At 41.6% G+C, this 17,412-nt stretch overlaps 1 protein-coding gene across 6 annotated transcripts in view; it reads left to right on the plus strand.

The window, feature by feature from the left end:
* Nucleotides 1–1,176: 1,176 nt before the first annotated feature.
* The window catches only part of otud5a (OTU deubiquitinase 5a), a 45,183-nt gene continuing 28,947 nt past the window's right edge, over nucleotides 1,177–17,412 (plus strand). For all 6 annotated transcript variants that reach the window (XR_013934178.1, XM_080444610.1, XM_080444612.1 and 3 more), the window contains exons 1-2: nucleotides 1,177–2,284; nucleotides 16,273–16,366. Coding sequence is in view for 5 of the 6 variants with exons in the window: in XM_080444610.1 (XP_080300736.1) it covers nucleotides 1,535–2,284; nucleotides 16,273–16,366 (844 nt within the window). In the remaining variant the exon portion in view is untranslated. The remainder of the gene's footprint in view (nucleotides 2,285–16,272; nucleotides 16,367–17,412) is intronic.

Raw genomic sequence — 17,412 nt, forward strand, 5'->3', positions numbered from 1 at the left:
CAAGATACACTACACCACAAAGACACTCATGATGTAGGCCTACCTGTCAAAAAAAAAAGTACTTCAAAAACGTTAAAGACGTACACAAACACAACACCAGAGGGAGCTCCACAAATCACGTTCAACACAGATTTGGCTCAAGCAAGGAGTTCAATTCGTTCTACTGCTATGCCACCAAAATGTGGAATGCCATACTATCATAAAAAAAGTGTGAATCCTTCAGAACCGCTCTAAAAGCACTTACGGGTGGCTGCAATTCGGAGCCGGCCCCTGTCAAAAGTCCAAGCCTTTCACCAGAAATGCCCCCGGGCCCTGCCCCCCCCCCCCCCCCCCCAACTGTTAACTGTACATATTTTTCTTTTTGTGTACTAATCGTTTATATGATGTTTTTGCATAGTTGTATATTTGTCTGTCCTTAAATGTTGATGAATTGAGTACACATGACAGGACCCTAATGGAAACAAGAAATAGTGTTTTCTTGGGTTTATCCTTTTAGCAGACCTTGTATAGAACTGTGCTTACTGTGCTTTTAGATTTCTGTGCTTTTTTTTTTGTTGCAAACTGTTAATAAAGTATTCGATCAATCAATCCAACAAGCTGTTGTGAATCTGATGACAGTCATGGCGCAACTTGTTCCTGGTTTTGGCACTTTCTCCATTCCGTTCAGATTTCACATATAAAGTGCTGACCCCACGGCCACGGATGTAACACGTTAGAACCCTTGGGTCTAAGTACCCGTATCTTCCATATTGTTCAATAAAAAGCATTTTAATCCAATCGGTGGCCATTTAAAAAAAATTTCTTCATATGCTTTCAACTACGCGACCCTATCGGTTGGGCCGTGTATTGCACTTTGACACATTATAAGTCTATGAACAAATGGCCGCCAATCAGATTAAAATGTTTTTTTATTGAACAATACAGAATATACGGGTACTTAGACCCATGCGTTTCAACATTTTACATCCATGGCCATAGGGTCAGCACTTTATATTTGAAATGTGAAAGTTTATATTGATATGCGGGTTGTAAATGGAGAAAGTGCCACAACCAGGAACAAGTTGCGCCATGACGCGTGTGACAGAGTATACAGTATAACGTATCTCTGCCATTCTGCCAGCTTCCCAACACCTCAACGTCACATCCTGGTTGCAACAGGAAGTGAGGTCGGCTGTGTTGATGTTTAGTGGCCAGGCTGGAGAGAGAGGAACGGGAAGAAGAAGAAGAAGAAGAAGAGAGAAGAAGAAGAAGAAGCAGGAGACGGGTTTGTTTTTGTTCAACATTAAACCGTCAAAACGCCAACAATCCTCACATTCGTCGCCATTTCCTGCCAGATAAGACGCTAACGTGGCGCATTCCTCCGCCGCGGCCGCTCGGGGAGGCGAACTAACCGACGTTATTGGATCCGCGAAGAGGGAGGAACCGCCGTCACCCCTCTGACCCCCCCCCCACCTCCTCCTCCTCCTCCCCCCTCTCCCCCCCCACCTCCTCCTCCTCCTCATAAACACACAACAACCATCATCATCATCACATCATGACGATCCTCCCCAAGAAGAAGCCCCCCAGCTCGGGGGGCGTCGGCGGCGGCGGCGGGGGGGTCTCGGATCACGCCGACGAGAGGAGCGGAGCGGACCCCCACAACCCCCGCGACCAGCACCTGGGCCGGCCCGGCGCCCGGCCCAGGGCTTCCCCTCCGCCCTGGTCCTCCTACCAGCAGCACCAGCTGCCCGCGCCGCCGCTGTCCGCCAGGGACGACAGGCGGAGCATCGAGGCCAGCTCCCGGCCCGGGCAGGCCTCCCCTCCGCCCGTAGGAGGAGGCGGCGGAGGCGGCGGATCGTCGGCTCTTTCCCCCGCCAGCGGGGACGGGAGCATCAGAGACAGTAGCGGCGGTATGATGATGGCTCCGGGCTCCGGGCCGGGCCCGTCCGCCGGCGGAGGGGTGGGATCATGCGGGGATCGGCTCGATCGCGGCGGGGGCATCGGCGGCTGCTGCTCGGGGCCCGGGCTGAGCAAGAGGCGGCGGCAGGCTGGCGGCGGCGGCGGTGACCGCGGGCTAGGAGGCACCTGTTCCGGTCAGGGTTCCGGCGGAGGGGTGGCGCTGATGGCCGGAGGAGGAGGGCAGCCCGGCGGGGTGACCGGGGGGCCGGGCGGGGGAGGCGGGGGTGTAGGGGGGGGGCCCGGCGGCGGGCAGGACGCCGAGGAGGGAGCCGGAGGAAACAACAGCGAGGATGAGTACGAGAACGCGGCCAGGCTGCAGTCGCAGGACCCCGCCACAGTGGAACAGGTAGCTATGATGATGATATGTAATGTACTTAAAAGTACCAAAGTAAAAGTACTTATTTTTATATTATGCTAGAAATGTCCCATTTCAAGTTTTCAAAATGTATAAAAAATATTTTGAAAATAGCAGATCTACAAGCTCACAGTGAGCTTTTAGATCTGCTATTTTCAAATAGCTGGAATATATATATGTATATAGGGCTGAAGTGGTTAATGCGTGTTTTGGAATAATAATGACATCTACAAAGTAACTAAAGTTTTCATATGTTTGTAGTGGAGTAAAAGTACAATATTTGCCTCTGAGATGTAGTGGAGTAGAAGTAAAAGTCCCGAAAACTGGACAAATACTCCAGTAAAGTAAAAAAAATACCTCGAAATCGTATTTAAATACAGTACTTGAGTACATGTACTTAGTTACTTTACACCACTGATACCAAGTACTACCACTCACCAACTCTCTTGCATAGATATGCTATGTTATAGTATATGGTATAATCTGTTCTGGTATAATAGTATATGGTATAGTCTGGTATTCCCCTTGTGTTGCTATCTGGTTACCCTTTTACTTTCTATTACAGCATTTTTTGGTACAGCCTTTTCTGCCATATGTCCTATGTTTCATAACTGCTGTAATGCCATAATAACATCTATCTGTCTATCTATCTATCTATCTATCTATCTATCTATCTATCTATCTATCTATCTATCTATCTATCTATCTATCTATCTATCTATCTATCATACAAAAAGAGTGTCCTTCTCTAGTTCTATGTAGTCTGTCCTGTCTTGTACGCTCCTTAACTTTGAAGTTAGTAGTTATCAAGCACGGTCCAGCTGACTGCTGCTGCTTTTTAAAGTTCCCAGGAATTGTTTCCACTCTCTAGGAAAAAAAAGCTTTTTCATGTCGTTCGCCCACACACACACAACGTGGAACAACTTACAAAAGCCTCTTCAGTTAGTAGAGAGATGCCACACTTGAAGGGAGTTCAAGGTCCTGATGGCAGACGTTTCTCAGGCAGGAGTGTAGATGGATGTTTCCCATAGGCTGCCCTCCGTGTTATTTTTAGGTGTCACGGAAGATGTTACTTATAACCCACTCTCAGACTGGGAAACGCATGTCATTTCAAGATTTCTTTGGCTATTCAAAAATAGCAGATCTACAAGCTCAAAGCTTGTAGATCTGCTATTTTTTGGGGGAAATCGTGACATTTTTTAAGCGAACATTTGTTCCCTGGAACTAAATATTTTGAGAAGGGGGTCGGTGGTCCGCGGCCAAATACATATTTTGGGGGGTCCTTGACATGAAAAAGTTTGAGAAACACTGATATAGCAATAAGTTTAAGAAGATATTTGTAGAATCAGGTCTTAATGGGTTAATGCATGTTATTTATGATGTGTGTCAAACTGTCAGTGTGTCTGAGTCTGACCCACTTTAGAATGTTGTTCTGCTACCTGTTCTTGGCAAGGTGTCACGTGAAGAACAGATTGTATGTCTCAATGGGCATTTAACATCTTAAGTAAAGTTTACATACATAATCTATGCTATATAATACACTGTTGCAGTCGGGCAGAAACCTCATATGCTTCATAAAAGAGTGTGCGTAAAAAAGTACCGAAAATAGCCGATAGCTTGTAGATCGTCTATTTTCACAATTTCACAATCGGCATCACAATCATGTTAACCACTTAATCCATATTTTATACGTTGGCTATAAAAAAAATAGCAGATATACAAGCTTGCAGTGCGTCACCTCGTTCCGCGCTGCGAGCTTGTACATCTGCTATTTTTGAACATTTCTCTCTCTTAATAATTCCCCTCTGGGGGTCCCTGGCACAAAACATTTTCAGGTGGGGGTCCGCGGCCAAATAAATATCAATTTGGGGGTCCTTGACATGGTATACTACTATGGTACAGTATGGTATTTGATATGGTATACTACTATGGTACAGTATGGTATTTGATATGGTATACTACTATGGTACAGTATGGTATTTGATATGGTATACTACTATGGTACAGTATGGTATTTGACATGGTATACTACTATGGTACAGTATGGTATTTGACATGGTATACTACTATGGTACAGTATGGTATTTGACATGGTATACTACTATGGTACAGTATGGTATTTGACATGGTATACTACTATGGTACAGTATGGTATTTGACATGGTATACTACTATGGTACAGTATGGTATTTGACATGGTATACTACTATGGTACAGTATGGTATTTGACATGGTATACTACTATGGTTCTCAACCTTTTTCAGGCCGTGGCCTCTCATAATAATCATATTTGAACTGGAGACCCCCACCCTGATACGCACTTGGGATGTAAGAGTTGAGGCATTACATTTTGTTTGACTCGGTTCCAAAGATAAAAAGTGAGAAAATTGCCGATAGTTGTGAGCTTGTAGATCGGCTATTTTCAAATTTTTGCCGCTTTCTTATATTATGCCATTTAGGGCGGGAACCCCTATTTGTAACAATACCTTTCAAGACGGGAACCCCTTTTGGGGTTCTTGTTGTTATGTACAGTTATAGCAACATACATTTTTTTTGTAATTTTTTGAATACATAGTTTTTTAGAAAACTTAGGTTAGGATTTAGAAGGCGTTTTTAGAAGCACAATTCATTTTCAGGTGGGGGTCCGTGGCCAAATATATATCAATTTGTGGGTCCTTGACATGAAAAATGTTTGAGAACCACTGCCATAGAGCATAGATCCCCAAACTGATAGGCGACGTGTCGCTATGTGGGAGGCAAGACGTCTACAAATGGGTCTTTGTGTGTGTGTGTGTGTGTGTGTGTGCACAGGCTACAGTTTTTCTTTCTCTTTACGTTTCATATATAGGCCTAGTGATAGAGGACTGGCGTCCTAGACTGGGCACAGTTCCTGGCGGAGATCTGCCTTCTACCGATGAACCTCTGAGTCTGTATGGTGTTAGATTACATTTAGTACAGAAGTCTGTCTAATATACTGTATAGGCGGGGAGATAACAGTGAAGAGAGTGAAAACCTTTCATCTGAATAGTCATTCTTTATGACTATTTTATTTATTTTTCTAAACTTTTTCATTCCCTGACCCACCTGTGGAGGTATTTATTTTTGGCCCAGTAAGTTCGAACCTTGAACCCACCAAATATTTGTGCCGTAAAATAAACAATAAATATGCGTTGCCATGTAAAGAAAAGGGAAACGATTAACATTTCACTATGCACTAAGACACACAGTAACAAGGCAGGTCCAGATCATACACATTTTTAGTACGATTTACTATCAAATTTTTCTTTCAATATCAGATGCGTAACTCTACTTGCAACATTCAAAATAAAGCACTGTGTATACCACCCGTATATCTAGTCACAAACATTGATTGGGATTGGATTAATTTAGCTTGATTTAAAACCGTCAAGCAAACTGGATGCTTTTCTTCTTTTTTTAAGAATTGGATTTATTTATCTATATATATATATATGTATCTACTGTATATATACAGTATATCATATTGTTGCTGTCGGGTGGTAAACTCATTATGTCCAAAGCTGTTACTTTTCACGATTCAAATGAAGAAATAGCAAAAATAGTAACTCTATATAGTATAGTATAGTACTCTATAATAGTAACGCTTACTCTAGTAAGCTCAAAACACGCCACAAGTAGAAATGGAATTAATTTACCAAAAAAAACAAAACATACAAATATGGAGATGTGAGGTTTCTGCCCGATGTCAACGAATACGATCCCCTCACATCAGAACAATAGGATTTGGGTTCAGAATCGGCAACTCTTCCCTTTTTGAGGTGGCGATACAATTTAATATGTTCTCTGTTGTGCAGCCGGGCCGCGACAGCAGGGAGGTATTAACGGGGATATATGTGACACAAAATACTGGTTCTCTTCTCAGCCTAGACTTGGTCTAAGTGTCTCTGAGCAAAGACACTTAACACATTGGGTGCCAGAGGTTTATTAAAATAGTATACGTTGAGTGCCAGCATTTCTTCCATCCACTTGCGTTATACGATTCGTGCTGTGAGAAGCCCCGACGCGGGGGTGCATTTCTCCTTTCCGACATGTCGCCTTTCCGACGTTGACGAACCCTATACCTAACCCTAACCCTAACCATAACCGCACGCGGAAGCCACTAGTCGGAGTGGTGAGATGTCGGAATGGAAGGAGCACCCCCCGACGCGGAAATGCATGTAAACAAAGCGTGCGTGCGAGACGGCGGAGGGTCCCGACTAACGCCTGGAACAATAATATTTCCAACGCGACCCTCCATTGCAGCGTGATCGCCGATCGAAAACGGCTCGTTTCCACCACATTAAAAAGAAATGGAGATATTAAGCTTTTAATCAAGGAGATAACATTGAAAACGCCGACCGGAAGGATTTTTGACATGGAGCCAGATCCAGCCTCTTCTTCTCAGAAAATGCTTGGGTGATGTCAAAGTTTCGTTTTAGCGCCCCACGTGGCCCACATGTATAAAAATAGAATTGGGTCAAAAACGGTCCGGACCGTTTTCGGCACTTCTCGTTTGGACCCTCAAAAACGGTCCGGACCGTTTTTGGCATTCAATGTGTTAACTCTGAACTGCTCCCTGGGTGGCCGGATTAATGGCAGCCAGTCACTGTTCCTAAATTAACCCAGGGTAGTGTCATTCTAGATTTCTTTGGCTATTCCAAAATAGCAGATATACAAGCTCATAGCGCGGCACCGAGTGCCGCGCTATGAGCTTGTAGATCTGCTAGATTTCTTTTTAAATCATGAAAAATGTGTGCAAATCTTTGAATATATATTCTTTAAAGCCAACATTTGTAACTCAAATCTTTGCTTCTGGGGGGATTCTACAAATGTATTCTAAATACTAACAGTGTTTTGGAAAAAAAAGAAAAAAAAATGTTTCATGTCAAGGACTCCCAAAATGATATGTATCTGGCCACGGACCCCCATCTCAAAATATGTTGTTCCAGGGACCCCTAGAAGCAAAGATTTGAGTTACAAATATCTCTTTGAATATATATATATAAGAACATTTGTAACTCAAATCTTTGCTTCGTTCTGGGGGGTCCCTGAAACAAAATATTTTGAGATGGGGGTCCGTGGCCATGGCAAGGGGTCCTTGCCATGAACAAGTTTGAGAACCACTGATATAGAAACATACATTATTATGTTATTATTATGTCAACATGTTGATCGCATTGCAGTGTTGACTTTGACAGCACATTTTGATTTAGTTTTAGTCATAGTCTTTTGAATAAAATTCCATTTTGTTTTAGTCACATTTTAGTCATCTGAAAGTTTTAGTTTTTGTCTAGTTTTAGTCGACTAAATATCATAAGATTATAGTCGACTAAAACTACAGTTGATTTAGTCGACTAAAATGTATGTTTGGCAGGCAGGCCTTGATGGAGTCGTAATACTTATACTACTTAGCCGTGTGCTGAAAAAAGCCGATCTACAAGCTCACAACGCATCGCAGACGTGTTCGTGAGCCTATTGTTTTCAGAGACACCCATACTTTAAGCCAAGCTTAAAATCATATGTCTTAGTTCTACTGGATCTCTTGTCCACTACTAGTCCTCATAACACATCATTACTCTAGTTTTTATTTGTTGAAATTGTCAGTATATTTAGTCTTTTAGTTTTTGTCATCATAGCGTAGTTTTTATTTAGTTCTTATTTAGTTTTCATCAGTGAAAAAAACCTAGACGTACTGTTTTAGTCAACAACATGAACACTGGCTGATCGTTGGAAATACAAAGGGATTGTAGTCCACTGCCCCCCCCCCCCCCCCTCCCCCCTCTCTGTCTCTCTCACACACACACACACACACACACACACACACACACACACACACACACACACACACACCTGGTCACACACACACACACACACACACACACACACACACACACACACCTGGTCACTGTTACAAACCCAGTCAGATCTAGAATAACTGTCTACAAACAAAGCCGGTATGTACACCTGTCTACAAAGTGTGTGTGTGTGTGTGTGTGTGTGTGTGTGTGTGTGTGTGTGTGTGTGTGTGTGTGTGTGTGTGTGTGTGTGTGTGTGTGTGTGTGTGTGTGTGTGTGTGTGTGTGTGTGTGTGTGTGTGTGTGTGTGTGTGTGTGTGTGTGTGTGTGTGTGTGTGTGTGTGTGTGTGTGTGTGTGTGTGTGTGTGTGTGTGTCCAACAGTATGAATGCATGTAGAAGAGTCTCCTCTATTCACATGTCGTACAACAGAGACAAAACAGCCAGTGTTGATTTAGTCAACTATGACGAAATTTTTTGGCGGACTACCTTTATTCACTGACCAAAACTAAATAAAAACTAAGCTATGATGACTAAAACTAAGACTAAATATATTGACAATTTCCTCAACAAATAAAAACTAGACTAAAAAGTGAGGGATCTAGTGGAGAAGAGATCCAGTAGAACTAAAAGACAAGTCATCATGGTTGCGTAATGCGTACGGGTGTCACTGACCGAAAATAGCTGATCTTACAAGCTCACAACGCGTCGCGCTGCCACGCGTTGTGAGCTTGTACATTTCGATGGCATCATTCACAGCCTGCCGAAAATCCTTTTTAGTCGACTAAATCAACTGTACATTTAGTCGACTACAATCTTATATTTAGTCAACTAAAGCTACACTAAAAGTAAAACATTTCAGGGGCCAGTTGCACCACCTCACACCAAGTGACCACCACCTCACTAACTTAGCCTAGTTATAGCTTAAATGGCTTTTAAAAAAGCCATTTAACCCATTTAGCCGGGAAAGTATCGGTGTCATTTTTAGATTTCTTTGGCTATTTTTGAATAGCCAAAGAGCTTGTAGATCTGCTATTTTTTGTTTTTATGTGAAAATGTGTGCAAATCTTTAAATATATATATATATATTTTTTAAATATATTTTCAAAGATTTGCACTCATTTTCACGATAAAAAAAAAATAGCAGATCTACAAGCTCATAGTGCAGCACTCGGTGCCGCGCTATGAGCTTGTAGATCTGCTATTTTTGAATAGCCAAAGAATTTTATTCAAAAGACTAAAACTGAATCAAAATTTGCTAGTCAAAATCAACACCACAATCAGCACTGTCTGTCTGTCTGTCTGTCTGTCTGTCTGTCTGTCTGTCTGTCTGTCTGTCTGTCCTATAGAGACAAACACTACTATAATGTATGTCCTAAAAGGACCATAGGACACAGGACAGACCTTGATTGCTCCCAGAAAGGAAATTCAGTCACCATGGCAATTACAGCAGTCATAAAAACCACAAAAGCAGATAATAAAAACACGGCAGATAAGAATAATAGACAGCCAGATATAAAAAAAAGATATGAAGATAAAAGATAAGGAGGGCCCAAAAAAAGAAGGCCAAGAGTATAAAAATAGAAAAAAGTCGTAGCCGCGTGGGCAAGAGTCCCATAATGGTCGTTAGTCCCTGGATCGGACAGAACACCTGCTAATGGAGCGACCGTTGGCATCGTTGTGTTGCTTTTGTCGTGCAGTGTTTATCTTATCTTATCTTTTGTTCATCTTAAAGGAGTAGTTCACCCAAAACATTTTGTATTTTCTATCAATTACACACCCCATGAAGCATTGAATTCATGGATATTTCGTAGTTTTTGTCGCATTCCTAAGCCAATAATTTGATGAGAAGAGTCTCCTACCGGATATATTAGCATCTTTCCGTCGATAAATTATTGGCGTAGGAATGCGACAAAAACTAAAATATCCATGAATTCAATGCTTCATGGGGTGTGTAATTGATAGAAAACAAGTCATGTTTGGGTGAACTACTCCTTTAATATTGAATTGACAATTTTCAAAGGTACAGGCAGTACAATAAATAAACATGGTAAATGGATGACACAGAAAAAGTCAGTGGCTTGTTTCCATTGTGGTCCATTAAACATTTAAACAACAAGTGCAGAAAACGACAACACAAACTATCAAAATATACAGTTTAAATTCATGATAATGACAAAAGGAGGTGGAGGGGCCTGGGGCTATGACAGAACGACACGTGGAGGGTGTTAGTCACTCTGGAGCATGGAGTGACCCTGGGGAAGGCCACCGGAAGGAACACATTTAGCTACGTCCAGCTTGAATTATGGCAGAGCCGTTCTTTTAGGTCAGCTTTAAACTTGGAACAGGGAATTGAAAAAACTTCCAGGGCTGTTGGTAGAGAATTCAGCTGCCCGGTCATACGGTATGACATGTCATGCCAAAATAGCCAATCTGTAAGCATTGCGAGCTTGTAAATGTAGATCACCTATTTTTTTTTTAACAAACTGGAACATCTTTTGAACATTTTTCGCCCTATACAGTAATGTATAGGCTTAATGACCCAAAATAGGGCTCATGCCCAAAGTGCTTAACCCATTAAGACCGGTAACACAGCATTTTAAGATTTATTTGTCTATTCAAAAATAGCAGATCTACATACCGCAGCACTCGGTGCCGCATTATGAGCTTGTATATCTGCTATTATTTTTTTTAGCGTGAAAATGTGTGCAAATATTAGAATATATATTATTTTTAAAGCGAACATTTGTAACTCAAATCTTTGCTCCTGGGGGGTCCCTGGAACAACATATTTTGAGATGGGGGTCCGTGGCCAAATACATATCATTTTGGGGGTCCTTGACATGAAAAGGTTTGAGAACCACTGATTGCAGCAATATGTTTTGGATTTAGAAGACTTTTTGTAAAATCCCCAGATTTAAAGATTTGAGTTACAAATGTTCGCTTAAAAAAATATATATTCAAAGATTTGCACACATTTTCAGGATTTTTCAAAAATAGCAGATCTACAAGCCACAATAGCCAAAGAAATGTAAAAAAATGACACAGATGCGTCCCCGGTCTTAATGGGTTAAAGGGGCATTAAACCGTAGGCTTATTTTGCGTAGTTTTTTTTCCCAGTTCATTAAAAACTACAGCAAACATGGCAGACAAGTCAGCAATGCAGCCGCAGCTAATAAAATGTAATAATGTGTGTGTTAGGCTTAGATGTGTTCAGAGTCATCATGGGTGTGGCCAATGTGTAAGCATAGACACTAGTCCAACAGTATGGCCACAATGCACACATTGACACACCTAACTCTAAAGGTCCTTTACACTCCGGGGCGATTTTTTTCATGCGAATACCGTAAATCCTCTTATAGTAACCCGGGCTTGTATTTGTTTCAACTGTAGTGGGTACCGGGCTTTTATTGAAAGGAGGCATGTATAAGAGAGAGGCCTATATTTCCATTTTTCAAACAGATCAGAATGAAAAAAATCTACATTTTGTGTCAGTTTGAACCCAATAAAATGTACTGGGTTAATTTATTGAAACCAAGTACTGTATGAAATAAACAGTGCAAGAGGCTTGTTTTCATAGACCTGGTTGCTGATTGTCTCGCAGAATCTGGCAACACTGCTAGTGGCAAACAGGTCATGTGACAGGTCTAAGCCAATGGGGAGCCACTAGCAGTGTTGCTTATTTCTCTCGCAGCAGCAGTGAACGGAGCGCAGCTCGTCTGCAGAAGTAACTAAGTACATTTACTCAAGTAGGCTACTTTACTTAAATGTTGTCCTAATTTTGCGTATATTCGCATATTCGCCGGTGTCACACCTTTTGATTTGATTAGCTGAAGCTGTGATGCTTTTTATTGATTGATTGATTGATTGAATACTATTCAATACATCAACAGAGCATAGAATATTAACACATTAAAGGGATAGTTCACCCAAAATAAATCTATTTTTTCTATCGATTACTCACCCCATGGAGACTTGTTTATGTTTTTGTTGCATTTCTAAGCCAATAATATCATGACCAGCGGGCCGGTAGGCAGCGGTCCCGGTAGGAGACACAAAGGAGACTCTTTGCGTCTCCTATCGCTGCCGGTCATCAAATCATTGGCTTTAGGAATGTGACAAAAACTAAACAATATCCATGAAGTCTCCATGGGGTGAGTAAGCATAGAAAAAATGTCATTTTGGGGGTGAACTATCCCTTTAACACATGTCATCAACAAATACAAACAGCTTTTTACAGAGGAGGAAAAAGGAAAAACGGCGGCAGTGTCTCTGACCCCTCATTTCAATGGGATTTAATCTCTATCTCCACTTGTAGTTGTTTTGACAGAAGATGCTTTTTCAGGCCCAGTTTTGAAAGAAACCAGTGATTCACATCCGTTAATGGATGATGATGTCATGGCCATGATCCCTCTTCATGTTGGCAGACTCAGAGTCATGCCATGTTTTTCTGCTACATTTTAGGGGGGAACCAGATCTCTGGTGTTGTGGCTGTGGGTGTCAAGTAGTTAGACAAGTATGAGGGTCCGACTGTCCCTCTGCTCTGAGTATCTTAAATCAGTGGTTCTCAAACTTTTTCATGTCAAGGACCCCCAAGATGATGATGTATTTGGCCGCGGACCCCCATCTCAAAATATGTTGTTCCAGGGACCCCCTAGTAGCAAAGATTTGAGAACACAAATGTTCGCTTTAAAAATATATATATTCAATGGTTTGCACACATTTTCACGTTTTTTCAAAAATAAAAAAATAAAAATAGCAGATCTACAAGCTCATAGCGCGGCACTCGGTGCCGCGCTATGAGCTTGTAGATCTGCTATTTTTGAATAGCCAAAGAATAAAAGGTTAAAGTGGTTCAAATTATTGTGATGCTGTATATTAACACATTTTTCTGGGGACCCCCTGGAACCTCCCTGGGGGTCCCCGGACCCCACTTTGAGAACCAACATCTTAGATACCCTGGCATTGCCTGGGGGGGGGGGGGGGGGGCGCCATAATTTACGATTCCGTCCCTATCGGTACATAACTCGACCGCCGCTGAGTCGGTTCTGGCGGACTTGAGCAACGAGAGGCACCGCCGAGCGAGCCGTGAGGCGAGCGAGTCGCCGTGCCCAAACGTTGCGAACGGCACGCCTCTGACGTTGGAACAGTTTTTTGGCCTCTACTTCCTGACTTAAAGGAGGAGTTCACCCAAAAAATTACTTATTTTCTATCAATTAATTACACACCCCATGAAGCCTTGATTTCATGGATTTATTTTTGTTTTTGTGGCATTCCTAAGACAATAATTTGATTATAATAAATTTGTCCCCATTGATTCCGGTAGGAGACACAAATGCATTTGTGTCTCCTACCGGAATCAATGGGGCTAAATTTATTATAATCAAATAATAAAGGAAGGAATGCGACAAAAACAAAAATAAATCCATGAATTCAAGGCTCCATGGGGTGAGTAATCAATAGAAAAAATGTCATTTTGGGGGTGAACTACTCCTTTAACACATTGACCGCCAGAGGTTAATCTCATAATGTACTCACCAGTGCCAACGTTTTATTGTTGTTTTTTGTTTTTTTCACGTCGCCATAGATCTTGTTAAAATCCTTTAAGATTGAGCCGTACACGGTCTGTTTACATCGGCGACATCTCCCTGCGTGTACCAGTCCAAACCACGTGTCAAACGGGGCATCCATGTTGTAGTTAGAACGGTTTAGGTTAAACAGTGATCAGCGAGGAGAAAAAACTACAGGAAGAGAATTGAGTCTCAGTGTGCGCTTTAGAATGGGAGCCGGCGTGATCGTCAAAACCGGATCCCAAATAATTCTGTTTCCGGTGGTGTTACAATGAAATGTGCCGTACTAGAAAATTTAAAAAAGTTTTTTTTTTTCGAAAAAAAGGAAAAAGCACCACAGCCCGTAGGCTACGGGATCGGCGCTTTACCGTTGGATTTAACGGCCCGTAGAACTACGGGCCCGGCGGTCAATGTGTTAACACATTGACTGCCAGAATTATTTCAGATTTTTAGCTGTAGCCTGCCAGAGATTTTTCATTGAAAAAAAAAAGTACTCAGGAGCCGAGATACAGAATTTTTAAGTTTTAAGTTTTAAATCTTCGAACAATCATATCTCCTTGGTCTTTGGGTCAAATTATTTTTTTTTTTTTTTTTTTTTTTTTAAATAGAACGCAGATTTGCGTTCTTGGCAGCCCACGTATTTATTAAAAATAGAACGCAGATCTGCGTTTTTGGCAGCCAATGTGTTAATATTAGAGTTAGTCTGTTTTCACCAAACGGGTGACAAAACCTTAATCCTAACAAAATAATTATCGTATGAGAAATAAACGGTGCGATGAGAATGATTCGCTCCCGAGGCACATGGATTGATAAGCTAACACTTAACGTTGACGCCACGGTGCCATCTAGTGTTTCAGGGGTTTTGGGCACAGAGTGCAGCACTATGAGCTTGTAGATCTGCCTTCTTTGTTTTTTTGTCGTGGAAAATTTGTGAAAATGTTTTGAATATATGTTTTGAATCGAACATATATATGTTTTTGGCCTTTTTCTGCCTTTATTGATAGGATAATGGAGATGAGAGAGATGGGGGGGGGGGGGGGGGGGAGACACACTGCAAAGGTCGTCGGGATCGGGAGTCGAACCCGAAAGGCCACATTCTTCCGGGGATCGAACCCGGGACCTTCTTGCTGTGAGGCAGCAACATTGCCGCTAACCACCGTGCCAATGATGAATGCCATCATGTGTACAGTATATGTACAGTATAAACCCTGTTGTAGGTTTGAACCTGAGCTGGAAAACAAACGTACAAAATCAGCCCAGGATATATTTTTTACAAACAAAAAAATCTAAAATTATTCTTTATTTTTGGGTTTTTCCGTTTTTCCGTTCGTCACAAAGAACCAGGAGATAACATTTTCCAAAAAGTTGCTGCTCCATTCACTTCAATGTTAAAAAATAAACGAACAAAGAAATAAAATAATTTCTAAGTACTAGCTTAGAAAACTCTGGCAGTTTAAGAGTTGAGACCGGGAACGCATCTCTGTCATTTATTTTAGATTTCTTTGGCTATACAAAAATAGCAGATCTACAAGCTCGTAGTGCGGCACAGAGTGCCGCGCTACGAGCTTGTAGATCTACTATTAAAAAAAAATCTTGAACATTTTTTGCAAATCTTTGAATATATGTACAGTATATTTTTTAAGTGAACATTTGTAACTCAAATCTTTGCTTCTGGGGGGTCCCTGGGACATGAAAAAGTTGGAGCACCACTGATATAGTTGTTTTGTGAAAAATACCCTATGTGTCTTCTGTGTGTTCTCCCACCAAATAAATGCGGGAGAAACATCAAGTGTAAAACCTGCTGTATGATCTTCTCACATCAGAAGAGCAGTGGGATTTAGGTTAAAAATCAGCAGAATGTCCCTTTAACCACGTGAACCCTGATGTCCCTGTTATGGAGCATGTCATCATTCTAGGTGAAACAATGTGAGGCATGTTGGGTTGGGTAACCATATGGTTTCATATGGTAACCATATGGTTTGGCTTTTGTTTGCCTTTTCTCTGAAGTCATGAAAGCGTTTACAAGGGACTTCTTCTCCAGGGACTGTTTTTGACAAGACTTTTCAATCAATCTGTGCCGCTTAAGCCCTATATACTTAGTCACACGACATATAGTGAAAATAGCCGATCTACAAGCGCGCAGCACGTCATAATGGGACACATTGTGACACGCTGTGAGCTTGTAAAAGAAAATTAAGATTTAGAAAAAAAAAAAAAAACACAACGACAATGTAACTTTTGCACCTGTGTTGGATTAACGGTTTAATTCTCAAGCAAGTTTCAAGTCTCTACGAATAGATCATATTGTCATATTGTACTGCTAACACTATTAAGTCAGTTCAGAAAAGCTTTCCCCTAAACCATCCTCGTTATTATTATCTCCGGTATTGCTCTATTTGTTGAATTTTACATTAGTTCTCATATGTTTTTTTTAAAGCACTCACTACACTTTGTGTTCCTTTTTGTGTTGCCGTTTGTCATTTTAATTTGCGTGATTTTGTGCAGCACTTTATTTAATCATATGTCTCTGTGTCTGTCTGTCTGTCTGTCTGTGTGTGTGTGTGTGTGTGTGTGTGTGTGTGTGTGTGCGTGCGCGCAGCAGGAACACTGGTTCGAGAAGAATCTTGGGGAGAAGAAAGGATATGTCATTAAACGAATGAAAGAAGACGGAGCGTGTCTGTTCAGAGCTGTCGGTGAGTGACACACACACACACACACACACACACACACACACACACACACACACACACACACACACACACACACACACACACACACACACACACACACACACACACACACACACACACACATTGTGATCAAACCAGTCTAGTTTTACTGTGCTGTGTTTAGACATTTTTGTTGTCCTTTCATGTACTTCTCTGATGTTGTGTGAGACCAGATCCACCAAAATGGTCATGTCTGGCAATTAGGGTGACCACCTCCAAACAGGCTCATTGAGGGACAGATTAACCCGTTTCGAGGGACGCATGCACGCGCGCGCAGCGCGCGCAGCGAGCGTGCATGCAGACCGCAATTTTTTTTTGCGGTTCTGAGCAGATTAGGTTCGTTTTTTTCGCGGTTCTGGGCGGATTGGGTTCGTTTTTTTTCCAGTTTTTGGTTTCTTTATTTCGGTTTTAGAGTTAGGATTAGGAGTTAGGTTAGGGTTATGTTATTTAATTCATATTTTTGCCTGATTTTACCAATTTATTATAACAAAAAACAATTTCTGCCTAATAAAATATTCAAACAAAATGGGTTTATACAAATGTATTTTGTGGATTATATTAGACAACAACTAGACCGTTTCTCAAATACTAATCATTGTTTAATGTTTATTATAACAAACAACAACTGGAGTGTTTTTCAAAACATCACATTGTTACAGATCGCCATAGAATAAAGTAGCCTACAGTAGCCTACTGAGAGAGAGAGAGAGAAAGCGAGCGAGAGAGAGGGGGGAGACTCACCAGATCTGTATGATAAGCCATGCTGCACGTTATGGTAGACACTGGTTACCTCCGCTGCGGTGACTTTATCTGTGTTGCTGTCTTTTTGTGTTGAAAAATAGCTTGTCAAGCTAGTGTTGGCCTATCTTTGCTGTACATTTTTCTTGTGAGCTTCACCGTCACCATGCCTCTTAATATCATTCTCTCCTCCATGGGGTGATAGTGAAGTTCCGACGACAAATCGTACACTCTGCCTTGTTTGGGTCGTTTGACACAGATATCAACCATGT

This window comes from Gymnoscopelus braueri (assembly GCF_963280865.1).
Source record: "Gymnoscopelus braueri genome assembly, chromosome: 12".
Taxonomy (NCBI): Eukaryota; Metazoa; Chordata; class Actinopteri; order Myctophiformes; family Myctophidae; genus Gymnoscopelus; species Gymnoscopelus braueri.